Source organism: Oryctolagus cuniculus, chromosome 20 (assembly GCF_051225735.1).
Source record: "Oryctolagus cuniculus isolate XC-2025 breed Fujian yellow rabbit chromosome 20, ASM5122573v1, whole genome shotgun sequence".
NCBI classification, from domain to species: domain Eukaryota; kingdom Metazoa; phylum Chordata; class Mammalia; order Lagomorpha; family Leporidae; genus Oryctolagus; species Oryctolagus cuniculus.
Genome location: NC_142886.1, coordinates 17156819 through 17174648, shown reverse-complemented (window position 1 = coordinate 17174648; position 17830 = coordinate 17156819). Strand labels below are relative to the sequence as shown.

At 36.4% G+C, this 17830-nt stretch overlaps 1 protein-coding gene across 26 annotated transcripts in view; it reads right to left on the bottom strand.

Moving 5' to 3' along the window:
• Nucleotides 1–17830, bottom strand: part of GPHN (gephyrin) — a 568860-nt gene that overhangs the window by 221426 nt on the left and 329604 nt on the right. For 18 of the 26 annotated variants that reach the window (XM_051826366.3, XM_070065114.2, XM_070065116.2 and 15 more), the window contains 2 exons: nt 14651–14923; nt 13279–13386 (listed from right to left, as the gene is read on the bottom strand). In XM_051826366.3, the coding sequence (XP_051682326.1) occupies nt 13279–13386; nt 14651–14923 (381 nt within the window). The remainder of the gene's footprint in view (nt 1–13278; nt 13387–14650; nt 14924–17830) is intronic. The other 8 variants (XM_051826364.3, XM_070065111.2, XM_051826369.3 and 5 more) reach the window with 1 other exon arrangement.

The window sequence follows — 17830 nt, the reverse complement described above, 5'->3', positions numbered from 1 at the left end:
TGCAAATCAGCAAATATACCACATCAATGAAGGACAAATATCACATGATCATCTCAAAAGATGCAGAACAGACATCAGATAAACTTCAACATCACTTCATGTTTTTATTCTGAACAAATGAGGTATAGAAGCAGTGTAACTCAATGTAATAAAGGACATACATAATACGTTACCAGCTAGCATAATACTGTAGGAAAGATGAAATAATGTAGGAAAGATAAAAGCTTTCTCTCTAAGATCTGGGACAAGATAAGGATGCCACTTTCCCCATTTTTATTCAACTTAGTACTGATATTCTTAGCCTGAGCAATTATGCAAGAGAAATTAATGAAGGACTTTCAAATCATAAAGAAGGAAGTCAAATAGTCATTGTTTACACATGACATGATACTATACATAGAAAACCCAAAGATGCTACTAAAAAGTTTTAGTACTAATACATTCAGCAAAATTACAGGGTATAAAGTTAACATGCAAAAACCAATAGTGTTACAGAATAAATATCAAATTATTGGGGGGCTGGCACTGTGGTGTAGTAGGCTAAGCCTCCGTGTGCAGTGCCAGCATCTCATATGGGTACCTGTTGGTATCCCAGCTGCTCCTTTTCTGGTATTCCAGCTCTCTGCTTATGGTCTGAGAAGCAGTGGAAGATGGCAAGTGCTCAGCCCCCTGCATCTGTGTGAGAGATCGGAAGAAGCTCCCGGCTTCAGGTCGGCCCAGCTCTTGCCATTGTGGCCATTTAGGGAATGAGCCAGTGGATTGAAGACCTTTCTTTCTGTCTCTCCCTCTCTCTGTAACTCTACCTCTCAAATAAATAAATAATGAAATTATCTGCAAAATAAACCAAGAATGTAATTCTAGTTCCAACTGTTCCCAAAAACAATTCTAGGAAAAATATTTAATCAAAAATGAGAAATTTATCTACAATGTTAACTATAAATCATTGATGAAAGAAATCAGAAACAAAGATATGGAAAAACATCCCATTTCATGGATTGGAAGAATCAATGTGTTTAAAATGTGCACACTATCCAAAGCTATTTACAGATTTAATGCAATCCCTATCATAGTACAAATGCCATTTTTAACAAAACTCAAAAACACGATTAAAATTTGTATGGAACCTCAAAAGACCCTCAATAGTAATAGCAATGTGGAGCAAAAGGAGTTTGACTTTAAAATATATCAGAAACATACAGTAATTAAAATAGTATGGTACTGGTATACAGTCCAACAGAACATAATAGAAACCCTAGAAGTAAACCCTTGCATCTATAGCTACTGATATATATTCCAACAGAATATAATAAAAACCCTAGAAATAAATCCATGCATCTCCAGTTATCTGATCTTCAACAGAGGTGCTAAGAACACACATTGGAAAAGTACAGTCTTTTCAATAAATGGTGCTGGGAAAACTGGATATCCACATGTAGAAGAATGAAAATAAACCCCTATCTTTTCATATACCAAAGTCAATTCAAAGTTGAATAAATAAATATACATAAAACTTGAAACTGAAATTACCGAAGAAAACATAGGGGAAATGCTTTAAGATATTGGAATGGGCAAGGATGTTTTTGGATCAGATCTGAAAAGCACAGAGACAAAATTTGATTTCATCAAACTTAGGAGTTTCTGCACAGCAAAGGAAACTATCAACAGAGTGAAAAGATGACCTACAAAATCAGAGAAATTTTTTGCAAGGGGCTAATATCCAGAGTACATAAAGAATTCAAACAACCAATGTCAAAAAACCTAACAATCCAATTAAAAATGGGCAGCAGTTCTAGACAGACATTTTTCATAGGAAGTCATACAAATGTCCAACGGGTATGTGAATAAGTGCTCATCATCCCTATCAGGGAAATGCAAATCAAAACCACAATAAGATATCATCTCACTCCACTTAGGTTGGCCATGATAAAGAAAAAGAACTAATGCTGGTGAGGATGTAGAGAAAAGGGATCCTTGCACGCTGTTGTTGAGCATACAAATTAGGACCACCAATGTGGAAAACAGTACGGAGGTTCTTCAAAAAACTAAAAATACAATAATCATGATTCAGCAATGCTACTACTGTGTATATAAACCAAGGAAAATGAAATCAGTCTGTTGAAGTGACATCTGCATTCCCATGTTTATTGCAGCACTATCTGTTTTCATAAACAGCCAAGAAATGGATACAACCTAAGTACCCATTCACTGATGAATAGATAAAGAAAATGCAGTAGCTATATACAATAGAATAATAATCAGTCCCAAAAAGGATGAATTCATGTTCATTCACAACAATATAGATGGAGTCGGAGGTTATTATGTTAAATATATTAAGCTAAAAACAGAAAGACAAGTATCATATCACACACATGTGGAATCTAGAAGAAGTGACCTTAAAGGTTACGAATACAAAGAAAGAAGTTCTGGGGTTCTATTGCACAGTAGGATAACTATAAATAATGTTATTGTACTGTATATTTCTCTGTTTTTTTTTTTTTTTTTTTTTTTGACAGGCAGAGTGGACAGTGAGAGAGAGAGACAGAGAGAGAAAGGTCTTCCTTTGCCGTTGGTTCACCCTCCAATGGCCACCGTGGCCAGCGCGCTGCGGCCGGCGCACCCCGCTGATACGATGGCAGGAGCCAGGTACTTATCCTGGTCTCCCATGGGGTGCAGGGCCCAAGTACTTGGGCCATCCTCCACTGTACTCCCTGGCCACAGCAGAGAGCTGGCCTGGAAGAGGGGCAACCGGGACAGAATCCGGCACCCCAACCGGGACTAGAACCTGGTGTGCCGGCGCGCAAGGCGGAGGATTAGCCTAGTGAGCCGCAGCGCCGGTGTTCCTCTATGGAAACTAGATGATAGGACTTTTGTATGTTGCCACCATAAATATTAAGTGTTTTGGAAGTTAGCTATATTTAGCTTGATTAGACATTATACAATATATACATGTGTCAAAACATCACGATATCCCATAAGAATGCATAATTTTTATGTGCCTATTAAATTATTTAAATTAAAAAACAAAAAATAAATAAATCAACGTAATATAGCACATTAATAGGATAATGGGCATAAAAAGTCCACATGATCATCTCAAAAGATGCAGAGCCAACATTCGGAAAAACAGAATGTCTTTCACAATAAAAACACTCAGAAACTAAGCATAGACGGCAACATTCTCAACTTGACAAATGCTACATAAAAACCCATTGCTAACAATGTACTTAATGATGAATGACTGAAAGCTTCTCCCCTAAGATCAGTAAGAATGTCTTCTCTCTCCACTGCTATTCAACACCGTACTGAAATTTCTAGCTTGGGCAATTACAAGAGTAAAAGAAATGAAAGGAATCCAAACTGGAAAGGAAAGAGTAAAAATATCTCTAGTCATAGATGACATGATCATGAGGGCACTTTAAAAAGTTCATGGAAAATTGGAATTAAAAGATGTTTGTTTTGGTACAAAATTTTTTGAAATTCACACATTGGTTTTTCAAGATGCTATTTTCCATGAACTTGTTGATGACCTTGTGTGTGTGTTTGTGTAAAATCCTAAAGAATCCATGAAAGAACTATTAGAGTTAATAAACAAATTCAGCAAAATTATGAGATACACGAGGAACACTCCAAAATCACTTGTATTTCTATGCGCCAACATTGAAATTTTTAAAAAAGTTAAAACAGCGCCATTTAAAATAACACCAAAGAGAATAAAATATTCAGAATTAATTTAACCAAGGTACAAAATATGTACATCAAAAATTATAAAACCTTTCTGGAAGAAATTAAAAGACATAAAAATAGAAAGGCATCTGTGTTAATGGCTTGTAAAATTTGATACTGTAAGATGGCAATATTGGTCCAAAGTTACCTACAGATTCAGCGTAACCTCTATCAAATTCCGATGATATTTTTTGTGGAAATAGAAAAATCCATCTTAAAGGACACTACATAGTCAAAACAACTTTGAAAAAGACATTTAGAAGTCTCAAACTTCCTGATATCAAAACTTGCTTCAAAACTGCATAACCAAAATAGTATGGTACTGACATAAGGATGGACATAGATCAATAGAACAGAACTGAAATTCTAGAGATAAGCACTCATATGTTTATTGGTAATTGATTTTAGATAAGGGTTCCCAAACAATTAATAGGAGAAAATGGTCTTTTCAATAAATTGTGATAGAACAACTAGAAAGTTACAGTCTTATCTGACATCATACAAAAAATTAACTCAATGCTAATCAAGGACATAAGGGTAAAATAACACAATTATAAGAAAAAAAATTCTTGGATTTGGTAAAGGATTCTAAAGATACTAAAAGTACAAGCAACAAGAAAAAATCATATAAGTTTAACTTCATCAAAATTAAAAACCTGTGAATCAAAGAACATTATCAAGATTGTGAAAAGGCAAGTTATGGAATGGGAGGAAATATTTGCAGTCTTTCTGATAAAGGTCTAGTATCCAGAATATATAAAGAACTCTTGCAACTCAACAATATTACTCTTACATGTATAACCAAGAGAACTGAAAACAAGTGTTCAAATATCTGTTCATGGGGTGGGTACTGGCCAAGTGGTTGAGACACTAGTTAATATGCCCAAATCCCATATCAAAGTGTTTGGTTTGATTCCCAGCTCTGGTTTCCAATTCCAGCTTCCTGAAAATGCAGAACCTTGGAGGCAGCAGAAGTTTAAGCAGAATTGTAGTGACTTAACTCAGCACAAATGAGAAGGAGAAATGTCAAATCACTTCCAAAAGTAACCTTTCTACTTTTAGAGAACTATTTAGTATTCTTATTATCTTAGGCAACTCATAGCATGGATAAAATAATTTGTCTCAGTTGACCTCAAATCCTCTGTAGATATGCAATGCAATTTCAACTGTGAATTATTAAACAACAGAATCTTTCTCATTAAGGGAGATTGTAGCAAAAATGCATACTTCCCGAGGAATTGTGCTGATTTTTTTTCTCATTACAGTGCTTTTCTATCAAAATGCTGGTTTGGCTGACTTTTTTTTTTTTTTTAAAGATTTATTCATTTGAAGGTCAGAGTTAGAGAGGGACACACACACACAAATTTATAATAATAAAAGTCTCCCGGGACTGGCGCTGTGGTGTAGTGGGTAAACCACTGCCCACAGTGCCGTCATCCCATATGGGCACTGATTTGAGTCCCAGCTGCTCTACTTCTGATCCAACTCTCTGCTATGGCCTGGGAAAGCAGTAGAAGATGGCCCAAGTTCTTGGGCCCCTGCACCCGCGTGGGAGACCTGGAAGAAGCTCCTGGCTCCTGGCTTTGGATTGGCATAGCTCTTTCCTGGTTGTTGTGGCCAACTGGGGAGTTAACCAGTGGATGGTAGTCCTCTCTCTCTCGTTCTCTCTCTCTCTCTGCCTCTCCTTCTATCTCTGTGTAACTCTGATTTTCAAATAAATAAAGAAATCTTTTAAAGTCTCCCAAAACAACCACATTAAAAAGGAGCACAGTTTCAAAAGCAACACTCTTCAATTCCTGAAGTGGAGGTTTTTGGAGACCAAACCAAGCATGGTAGCTGGCCATTTCCCGCATATATACCCTCTTCCAGCAACTTCTCTATTTAGAGACCTTTAAGGGTAAGATACATTTCTAAATCCGACTAAACATGCAAGCATGTTATATAGGATCTGAAATAATAAATAAATAAATGAATAAAAAATAAATATAGATTTCATATGAGTATTTCAATGGGTTATTTGAGAAAACATATGAGGAGGCTTTAAAAGATTAAGGAGGAGGCTTTAAAATGTTCATGGAAGAACAGAATTAGAAGATAGTGCAAATTTCCACAAACCTTCTGTACTTCCTTCATAGGTCACATATCACCCTACAGCTTCTGATAATGATCCTCCTACAGCTATGATTAAATGTTGTAAAATATTTACTGAAGAAAAATGTCAAACTAATACATATTGAATTTAGAAATGGTATTTGATAAGTCACTTATAAAATCCTTATGTTCAAGACAGAGTATGTGATCTTGATGGGCTGGAATAGAAATATATGTTTACTAGTTAAGCAAGAATAACCAATAGGGTTTCCAGAAGTACGTGAAATATCCTATCCTCCAAAAAAGTTTAATTAGTGACTTGAATGAAAGCATGTTTTATATAACTGGAGATGACAGAAGCTTACAGATTTATCTATTTGAAGGGCAGAGTGACAGAATGACAGAAGAAAGAGAGAGAGAGAGAAGAGAGAAAGAGAGAGAAAGAGAGAGAGAGAGAGAGAATCTTCCATCCACTGGTTCAATTCCCAAATGTCCATAACAGCTGGGGGTGGGCTAGGATACAGCCAGCAGGCAGGAACTCCATTTGGGTCTTCCAAGCAGTTGGCAGGAACTCAAGCACTTGCACCATCACCCTCTGCCTTCCCAGGCCCATTAGCAGGAAGCTGATCTAAAGCAGAACAGTTGGGACTCAAACCAGCACTGATGTTGGGTGTTCCAAGAGGCAGCTTAACCGACTGCCACGCTGCCCCTTCTTCATACTTTTAAAATACATACATTTATTCAAATCTAGTGGGGGTGGAAATACTCAGGATCGTTCTGTGCCAAGATAACTAAATCACAGATTACTAAATCAGCTCTAGCCTGACTTGTTCTTGGCGCTTCTGACCCAGAGATCAGAATTAACTTGAATTTCTTCCCAACCAAAGCACTGCTCCATCCTGCCCACCTTCCTCCCAAGCCACAATGGTCAGCCTTGGAGCTTTCTTTTTTCAAATTACTCTGTATTGTAGGTATCAATGCATATCTGTCAATGTGGATCTTTATGCTTAATTTATATGTTTGCCTATTATTTCCTGAGATGCCTATAACATACTATGTTTAGCCAGTCCTGCGCTGATAAACAGGTTTTTAGTTTTTCATTGTAAATAAAACCACTGTGATAAACATTTGTCAATATTTTCACCTTTGAGCAATTATTTTCTAGAGACAAAGTAACAGATGTAGAATGGCTGAAAAAATTGCTATAATGGACATTTGTTCTTTTTTATCATTCAGCCGCTTCTCACCCTTTTTAAAAAATGTTTAATTAGTTTTTAACAGATTCAATGTGATTTGTAGATAAAATTCTAAGAACATAATGATATTCCCTTTCTCCCTCCCCCTCTCTGCCCCCAATCGTCCCCTTGCTTCTCTCTGTTTTTTTTTTTCTTTCAGTTTTTGAGATAACATATTTACATGACAGTAAAAAGGTTAAATACTTCACCAAATAATAAGTTTAATAACTGAAAAGCCAAAAGGCCCTAGTTTAGTGGGAATATAGACAATGGCTATAAATAATCATTGAATGAAAAATGAACATTTCACCAATATACAGTAAATTTTTAAATAATCATAGAACAGTAAAACTGTAATAGTATAACAACCTTAACTATTGGTTTGACAAAGGTATAAAACAAAGTTTTATAGAACTAAGTCCTGGTGCTCACACTTTTTACTAAAGACCTCAAAAGCTTTTGTATTTATGAGTTATAACTACTGATATCTACTGAATTAGAAATTAACACAAATTTTAAAATACTTAGTCATTGATTCATTTGAAAAAAGCAATAATTACCAGATTGCATATTAATATAAATGATAATATTATTATGAAGAGTTTTCATTTTGTGGTAAACTGAGAAAGAACTGAGGTTCTAAAGTAAAATGTCAGTTTGCTGAAGAATATTTGAAAGAACATCATAAGGAATAAAGCTTGAAAAATGAAGTTTATTTCCACTGATTCATAATTCCTGAGCCTGAAAAGTTATAAAATATGTTCAGCAAAATTCACTTCATTTTTCTGAACTTTTCTTCCTTAGTTTACTGATTAATGCTTTTAGCTGTGATCTATGCAATCTGCCTAGATGGCAGAGATACTGTGTCTTACTAAAATAATATTCTGTACTATATATTAATTTTATTATGTGTTTGAGTATTTAAGGGAATAAACAAAGAACAAAAGCACTCATTTATGAAGAAGTAATTCTTCACAACTATATTAACTTTCATGTTTTAAAAATTAGTTTTTGTCAATTTGATTACATAGACAACCAAAAATTATTTCTTATGTATTCAGGATTGTATGTTAATTTAGTGTACAATTGACTTCTGATAGTTCAAAATCTGATGCTAAATATACAATAAATTTTAAAAATTCAGGATATCTATTGTCATCTTTTACATTTCCGAGCTTTTGTTTTTCTTTTAAAGATTTATTTGTTTATATGAAAGTCAGAATTACACAAAGAGAGGAGAGGAGAGGAGAGGAGAGGAGAGGAGAGGAGAGGAGAGGAGAGAAGAGGCAGAGAGAGAGAGAGAGAGAGAGAGAGAGAGAGAGGGAGGTCTTCCATCTGCTGGTTCACTCCCAATTGGCCACAATGGCCAGAGCTGCACCTATCCAAAGCCAGGAGCCAGGAGCTTCCTCCGGGTTTCCTACACGGGTGCAGGGGCTCAAGGACTTGGGCCATCTTCCACTGCTCTCTCAGGCCATAGCAGAGAGCTGGATCATAAGTGGAGCAGCTGGGACTGGAACCAGTGCCCATATGGGATGCCGGCACTGCACATGAAGGCTTTTTAACTTTTATGCCATAGTGCTAGCCCCAACATTTCTGAGCTTTTGCAAAATCACAAAAAATTATTCTTTTAGTACACAAAGAATTGTCAAATCAAGAGAAGTCCAGCCTTCCTTAGCTTAAATTTATGACTAAAATTTTATTAATATAAATATTTCAAAACTTGTATCTTTTATGGAAAGTCCATGCAGAACTGTCAATGCTCTTTCAGTATATAGTATTTTGGAAACAAAAGAGACCCATATAGCTAAAACAATCTAAACAAAAAACAAAGCCAGAGGCATCACAATACAACATCTCAAGACATATTACAGGGCAGTTATAATCAAAACAGCCTCATACTGGCAAAAACAAAAACAAAAACAAAAAAACCCAAACAGATGTGTAGGCCAATGGAGCTAACAGAAACTCCAGAAATCTATCCATGCATCTAAAACTAACTTATCTTTGACAAAGGAGCTAAAATCAATCCTTGGAGCAAGGACAGTCTCTTCAACAAATGGTGAAGAGAAAACTAGATCTCCACATGCAGAAGTATGAAACAAGACCCCTATTATACCTTACACAAAAATCCACTAAAAATGTATTATTATACCTTACACAAAAATCCACTAAAAATGTATTAAAGACCTAAACTTTTGACCTGATACCATCAAATTATTAGAGAACATTGGGGAAATCCTACAAGACATTGCCATAGGCAAAGACTTCTGGAAAAGACCCCAGAAGCACAGGCAATCAAAGCCAAAATTGACAAACAGGATTACCTGAAGCTGAGAAGCTTCTGCACTGCAAAAGAATACTCAGCAAAGTGAAGAGGCAACTGACAGAATGGGAGAAATTATTTGCAAACTATGCAACCAATAAAGGATTATTATTCAGAATCTATAAAGAGCTCAAGAAATTCAACAAAAACAAACAATCCAGTTAAGAAATGGGCAAAGGACTTGAACAGGCATTCTTCAAGAGAGGAAATTCAAATGGCTAACAGACACATGAAAAAATGCTCAGGATCAGTAGCCATCAGAGGTATGTAAATCAAAACCACAATGAGGTTTCACCTCACCCCAGTGAGAATGGCTCTCATACAGAAATCAACAAGCAACAATCCTGGAGAGGATGTGGAGAAACAGGTAAGTGAGTGCAGCCACTGTGGAACACATAGAGATACTTCAAAACTCTATCCTATCACATGACCCATCCATCCCACTTCTGGGAATTTTACTCAAATGTAAATAAATCAGCATATGAAAGAGTGATCTATATACCCATGTTTATTGTGGCTCAATTCACAATAGCTAAGATTGAAATCAACCCAAATGTCCATCAACTGAAGCCTGGATAAAGACATTATGGTATGGGCTGACACTGTGGCATGGTAGGTTAATCCTCCGTGTGTGGTGCCAGCATCCCACATGGGCACCAGCTCTAGCCCCATTTGCTCCTCTTCCAGTCTAGCTCTCTGCCATGGTCTAGGAAAGCAATGGAAGAAGATTCAAGTGCTTGGGCCCTTGCATGCATGTGGGAGACCTGGAAGGAGCTCCTGGCTCCTGGCTTTGGGTTGGCCCAGCTCTAGCTGTCGTGGCCATTGGAGGAGTGAATCAGTGGATGGAAGACCTCTTTCTCTGTCTCTTCCTCTTACTGTCTGTAACTCTACCTCTCAAATAAGTAAATTAAATCTTTTTAAAAAAATTATGGTATATATACACTGTGGAACACTACACAGCAGTAAAAAAACAAATGAAATTCTGTCATTTGCAACAAAATGGATGCAACTGGAATCCATTATTTTTAGTGAAATAGGCCAGCCTCCAAAAGACAAACACCATGTTCTCTCTGATACCATCTGTTCATTCTATAGGAACGAAACTGACACTGTGAGATCTGATGATTTTGAACAGTCCTTGTCTTGACTGTTGAGGAACACAGTTTTTTTTTTTTTCTTTTTTTTTTAATACTATTTGTTGAACTCTTAACTTAGTGTAGGCTTAATCTTGTGAGTTAATAGTTAACCAAAAACAGATTTCTTTGAAGAATATGAATGGGAATAGAAGAGGGAGGAGGATGAAGGGTGGGACTGCATGCAGGAGGGAGGGTAGAGCAGGAAGAATTACTATGTTCTTAAATTTGTATATATGAAATGCATGAAGTTTGTATACCTTAAACAAAATGTAAAAAAAGAAACCAAAATATTGTGGCAAAATACTCATAAAATTTGCAATCTTAATCGTTTTTAAAGCAGATTTCAGTGGTATTAAATATATTCACATTGTTGTGCAACCATTACTACCACCCATCTCTAGAACTTGTTTCATCATGTAAAACTAAAATTCTGTACCTATTAATAATTCTCATTCTCGGGAAACCATTTTACTTACTTTTTTTAAAATTAGCTAATTATGGAGGGTGAGCTTCTGGTGCAGTGGTTAAGCTACCACTGGTTAAGTGGTATGCCTAGATCTCATCTTGGAATCCCTGGGTTCAAGTCTCAGCTCCACTCTCAATTCCAACTTCCTGGTAATGTGTACCCTGGGAAAACAGCAGATGATGGCCCATGTACTTGCATCCCTGCCACCCACACGGGAGACTTTGATGGAGTTCCTGGCTCCTGGCTTTGGCTTGGCCCAGTCACTACTTTTGTAGGCATTTGAGGAATAAACCAGCCTATAGGGAATCTCTGTCTCTCTTCCTTCCAAATAAATAAAATATAATAAAAAATTTTAAATATTACTTAATTAGTCTAAATTTAAAAAGTGCAAATATTTATCATATATAATATGTTTTGAAATATGTATACATTGTAGTATGGTTAAATAGAGGTAAAAACATTTACAGTGCCTCATATTCTATTTTTCTGCCTATGAACTTTGACTATTCTTAAGTACTCCTATGAGTGGGATCATGCATTATTATTTTTTAGTGACTGGCTCATTTCACTTGGCATAGGGTCCACAAAGTTTATCCATGTTATAGCTTAAATTAGAACTTCCTCCCCCTCCTTTAATTTGTTTATTCATTTGTATGAAAGAGTGACAGAAAGAAGTTATCTCTATCCTGTTGTTCATTTCCAAAAAGACTGCAACGGTGCAATGGCTGGGGCTGGTCCAGACAGAAGCCAGGAACATGGAACTCCATTTGGGTCTCCCACGTGGGTAGTAGGGCCCCAAGTATGAGACATCTTCTGGTGTCTTCCTAGGGCACATCAACTGAGAGCTGGATCAGAAGTAGTGCAATGGGACTCAAATTGGCATAAACTATGATGAAGTGTCTTGGATTTAATATACTAATCTCAGGATGGAAAAATAGAGCTCTTTAAAAGTAGAATCTGATAGTATGAAATTCCTACAGAATTAATTTTGTTGCCTTGGTGTTTGCAAAACAAATTCAAGAGGCTATATGGGTAATATTCTTGCTATAATTTGGTAAAAAATTATCTCTGAGATCATAAGATTACTAGATTGTCTTGACTACATACTCTTTTGGATTATCTGTACTTTTCATTATCTTTCATTAATTTACAACTCTTCCAGCTATAGAAAACTGATTATAATCATGTAATGATGGTTATCCATACAAATGCAAATAAATTTTGTCCTGAGAAGGAGCAACTGATTATTGCCTTATATATTTTGAACAAATTCGTATCTATTTAAGAGTTCATTCTACCCTTCATAATTATTGCTAGTTGTCTTTAAGGTCTTCTGAATTCTTCTTTGAATTGGTATAATAGTTTAGTAGTTCTCTCATTAATTAATAATAAATATTCACATACTAATCATAAACTAAAATTTACTAATACTTTTACATCCAAAACTTAAATTTTTAATTTAGTCTTTGACTAACTTGTTTATTTCCAATCATGAATGGCTTGATGAATATAGGATAACAGTCTTCATCTGGCAGTGTCATCTCCAAAGAGACTACTGATGCTGAGTGTTGTGTGTTTAAAGCCAAATTTGTCTGTATAACTGGTTATTCTTTTTTCTATCTCTATCATTTTATATCCATAATAGAGACTGAGATTTGTTTTTTTTATATCCATGATCTAAATTTATTACTGTTTAATAATTTATACTTGTCAATTTATCTTTTTTATTCTTTCATAAATGATCATTCAGCCACTGACTAAAAGAACATATATCCTCAAAAGTTTTTATCTAGAGATTATGAATCACAGAATTTGCCTCAAAATTCAGTTCTCTAAATGGTTGTAATGAGAACACAGTGAAAGAACATAAAATGAGATGCAAAATCATGAAAAAAAGTTAATAATTAAATATTAACTCTATCAATCTGTCTAGTTTTTAAGAGTCAAAGTAATCCTGTTAAGGAGTGATCTTAATTAAGCCAGGCAATTTATTTAAAGGTATCTGATGAAATTGCTCCTCCCAAAAACAACTTCTGAGCAATGAATTTCTAGCAGGTCATGTGATGAAAGTTCATTGCCACAAACTACAGAATCTTAATGATAGTAAAGTACTTTAGGCAGAGAAGCAATTCTATTAAATTCTTTGATGGAATAAACCAATGGAGCTTTAACTTTCACATGTAAGCACTGATGAAGATCCATCACAACAAAACAACACATCTTCCATGATATGTTATAGCCTACCTCCACAGAAAGGAAGTAGTATATATTTGCAAAATCATTAACGTAAAAGCCTCGTCTTACCGGTTCATCTGCACTGCCTGTTGCATCATGGGAATAATTGATGAGACCAGGTATAGGCTGCTCACCGTGTGCCATGAAAACAGCAGGACTGGTGTAGAATGGATGCTTCTAATGCACAACACATAACAACTATGAATATAGTGATAGAAAAACATAAACCAATACAAACAAAATGACTGAAAAGGAGAAAAGGTGAAAATGAACAAATGGAACAATGAAATGCCAAAATTTTCCAAATGTAGAATGACAAAATCAGTTTAGATTTCAAATGCTATAAGCTTTGTTCTGAAGTTTGAAACTGAGAGTACTTTTAACTCTTTCAATTAAGAGTAAAAGAGAAAGAACATACAACATCTTAAAAATGTACCTATTTCACCACTTAATTTCATCAAACAAAACCACACAAAACAAATATAACTAGCCTTAAGTGAGGACTTAACGGATCACTGAATTGATCTGGAGACAAAACATAATTTTAGTCTTCAATGAAGGAATCATCTATTGGTTGCCTAAATGGACACTTCTTTTGATTTTTCTATTATTCTATCTATATGTTATCAAAAAAACCCCTCACTATTTCAAACTATCTGACTTACTTCAGGTAGCAATTAAATTTTCAATCTTAGGCTTTCAATTAATGAAAAATTATCATTCCTAAAAGTAAAATGCTACTTTCTGAAGGTATTAAAGCACACTAGGTGGATTTCAATAGCTATGAATAACAATGTAAATCATGTTCTGTGACTTTAACATGACTAAACTTACTCAAATACTATATTTACACCCAGAATTGCCCAAAGATAATTTGTAATACTTTAGCTTTATTTATTAAATATTTATTACTTCTCTAAAAAATCAAAACATTATACCCATTTCCTCTCTATATCACCAGGGTGATCTTTGTCAAGTAATATTTAAGTATTTGTTTATTTAAAGAAAAGTAAACAATTGCTTAACATTTAAAAGCCTTGTCTCTTAAAATTTTTCATAATCATTCTCAACTCATTTCTTCAATAATCTAAGGTCTTTTAACTTCAGTTTACTGCTCCTTTAAGAATTTGTGAAGGTTTGATGTTTTGAACACATAAACATTACACATTTAATATGTCCACAAAAATGACATCTTCGAAGAGTTCTCAAATGTCACATTGTTCATCAATGCAGCTATTACTTCAATGAGTAACAGCAGTATCTTTAATGCCTCAGAGTTCAGAACACACTTCAATGCCTTCACAAGAAATTATTCCAGTATGGTTTTTCTTAAGATTCACTAATGAGGTGTTAAATATATGGGGGCACATGGTACAGAGGGATGAAATCAGAATATTTATCTGTGGGTCCTTAAGATCTGAGTCTCTCTCAGCAGGCTTACCTTAGCAGCAATGGCTGCTGCAGTTATATGTGATGAGGAACTATCTTCTGTTGAAGCAACACCACTGTCTTTCTTCTCTTCTTCCTCTTCCTCACACTGAACCCCTTTGTCTTCTGTCTGTTTATGGGGGCTGGTTGTGGGAGGAGGGGAAAGAGGAGGTGGTGGTGAAGGTAAATCTTCAAGTTCATCATGCACCTCCTTTACTTTTACAATGGCATCACGTAAAAGGTCAATGGCGTGAGGTAGAGCTGGCAGTATGAATTGAAAGCATTCCTGTACACAGAGGAAGGAAAAAAAAAAAAAAACCCTGAAGATTAAGCACTTTCCTAGACATATAAAATAGTGGCAATCAAAGTGATTTGTGACTTTGGATTTGTATTTACCTCCATCAATCTCCAGAAAGAATCACACTGAAAGCACTGTCTTTGTGATACGAAATATGAAGTAAGCACAACATATATTACAGTATTCTCTCTAAGTCAAGGAACACAAAATTTACTTTTTGAAGTAAAATTTCAACACAATCTGGAGTTTAAAGATGTCTTAAGAAAGGTGGGAACAGCAGGAGCATTAACATTTTTAAAAGTTATCTATTTGAGGGGCACACACACACGGGGGCAGAGGAGAGGGAGAAGGAAAGAGAAGAGAGAAAGAGAGAAAGGCTCCCATAGGCTGGTTCATTCCTCAAATGCCTCAGACAACTCAGGCTGGGCTGGGGCTGAGAAAAGAGCTGGGATCACAATTTCCCACACAGGTGGCACCACTATGTGCCACCACTATGCCTCTCAGAGTCTGCACTGGCAGGAAGCAGAAATCAGAAGCCAGAACCAGGCACTCTGATGTGGGATGCTGATGTCTTAACTGCTAGGCTAAAGACCCAACCTAAGGGGGCCAGCGCTGTGGCACAGCAGGCAAAGCTGCCACCTGCAGTGCCGGCATCCCATATGGGTGCCGGTTCAAGTCCTGGCTGCTCCACTTCCAAACCAGCTCTCTGCTATGGCTTGGGAAAGCAGTAGAAGATGGCCCAAGTCCTTGGGCCCCTGACCCCCATGGGAAGACCCAGAGGAAGCTCCTGGTTCCTGGCTTTGGATTAGCGCAGCTCCGGCCATTGTGACCAACTGGGGAGTGAACCAGCAGATGGAAGACCTCTCTCTCTCGCTGCCTCTCCTTCTCTCTCTGTATAACTCTTTCAAATAAGTAAATAAATCTTAAAAAAAAAAAAAGACCCAACCTAAGTTTCATAATTTTAGTTAGAGCAGGACACTAGAAATAGTAAGTCATATGAGGACCAGGTTGTTTTGTTCAGCAAGCTGAAGTTCTGATCATCATCATAAAGTTATAGCTAGGTACAAGATATAAAATAAAAATAAGCTTATAAAGAGCTCTGAATAAAAGTAAATGTAATCTGCTGGTCAGATGCCCACTATTTTCTGTAATAAATCACCCGAACAGAATAGGTGAAAATTTAAAAAACAGAAACAGGGCCAGATACATTTGGGGAATAGGCAATAAGTTTTTCTCTTTCATTTTTTTAAAGAAAAGAATTATTTATTTGAAAAGCAGAGAGAGAGGGTGGGAGGGAAAGAGAAAGAAAGAGAGAAAGAGAGAAAGAGAGAGAGAGAGAGAGAGAGATCTTCCATCTTCTGGTTCAACTCTACAAATGCCCAAACATAGCCAGGGCTGTGCCAGGCTGAAGCCAGGAGCCAGGAAGTTCGTCTGGGACTCCTAAATGGGTGGCAGGAACCCAAGAACTTGGGCCATCATCTGCTGCCTCTCAGGTGCATTAGGGGGAAGTTGGATCAGAAATACAGTAGCCTGGACTTGAGTCAGAACTCCCAATACAGGAGGAAGGTGTTTCAACCCTCTGTGTAACAGTGCCTACCACCTCTTTCACATTTAAAGTAAATCTTAAAATCAAAGCTGTAAAGAAATATCTTAAAATTTTTTGGAGGGTTACTGGAATTCCATGATCGAGATCCAACCTTTTGACTCCATTTTGTACAGCTCAGTCAGTTTAGTGTTTAGTCTGTGCAGTGAAGAATTAAACCGTGACCACAGAGGTCTGCTCTCTGGGGAAGTGATCTCTAAGCCCTTGGAATATGCCTGACAGGAATGCCTTTATTTGCCTGGGGATTTTGGCCACCAGACAGTCTAACAATGTGGTTCACTTTGAGGACTATAGGCAATATGGCATCATTTTGCCTCCAGAAGGAACCAGACACTAAAGGCATCAACCTCACCTCCAAGAAAAGCAGGAAGATGAATCAGCTATATTAGCAGTATGTGATTGAGACTCAATAGAAATTCAATACCAAAGCCTCAGTTGAACATTCTTAGGTGGAAATACTCTGTGTGCACTGTCACAGACAGACGCCAGGAAGATAACATGTCCATGACTCCAGGTGGAAAGCACAGTGGAGCTCCTCCTTTGGTACCCCTTTTAGACTCTGTCCTATTCACTTTTTTCCTTTGGCTGATTTTCATCTGTAAATTTTCTCTGTAATAAACAATAATCGTAGATATAACAGCTTTCATTGAGTTCTGTGAGTCCTAGTGAATTATTAAGCCTGAGGTGGTTTAGGAATCTTCTGAATTTGTAGCTGGTGCCGAAAGTGAGGACACTATTTTGGAGTGCTCCAACTCTGTAGTTGACTATTTTTTTTTTGTTTTTCAGTTGGCCAGAAAGACCTTGACTCATTGAAATACATGCCTTGGGAAGAAGGAAGAGAGTACAAGATGATGAGCCTTTGATTTCTAGATGAATACAGTGTCACACTCCAACAAGAAGTTGGAGTTGTGTTGCAATTAGTTGCTGATGACAAATGCTACCAATAGAATTGGTAAATGATGGATCCATTTCCCAAGGAGTTATTTCAATAGATGTATGAAGAAATGCAAAAAAATAACAAATAAGCTAAATATGGATCCTGTGGTTATTGTTATTTGTACTATTGAAAAGGAAGGTAAGGGACAATGCTGGGGGCAGATCATGAGGCTATGTTTGAATTCTAGTTGGTCTGATACACAGTCACTAGTCTTAGAACCATTTCCAAAGAAAAAAGCTATGTTGGAACAACATCGTGAATCAAATTAGACTGACTCAAAAGGGAATGGGGACAGGAAAGGGAAGTAATTTTCTCAGCAGAGTACAAATATTTAAATGGTGATTAAGGAATGGAT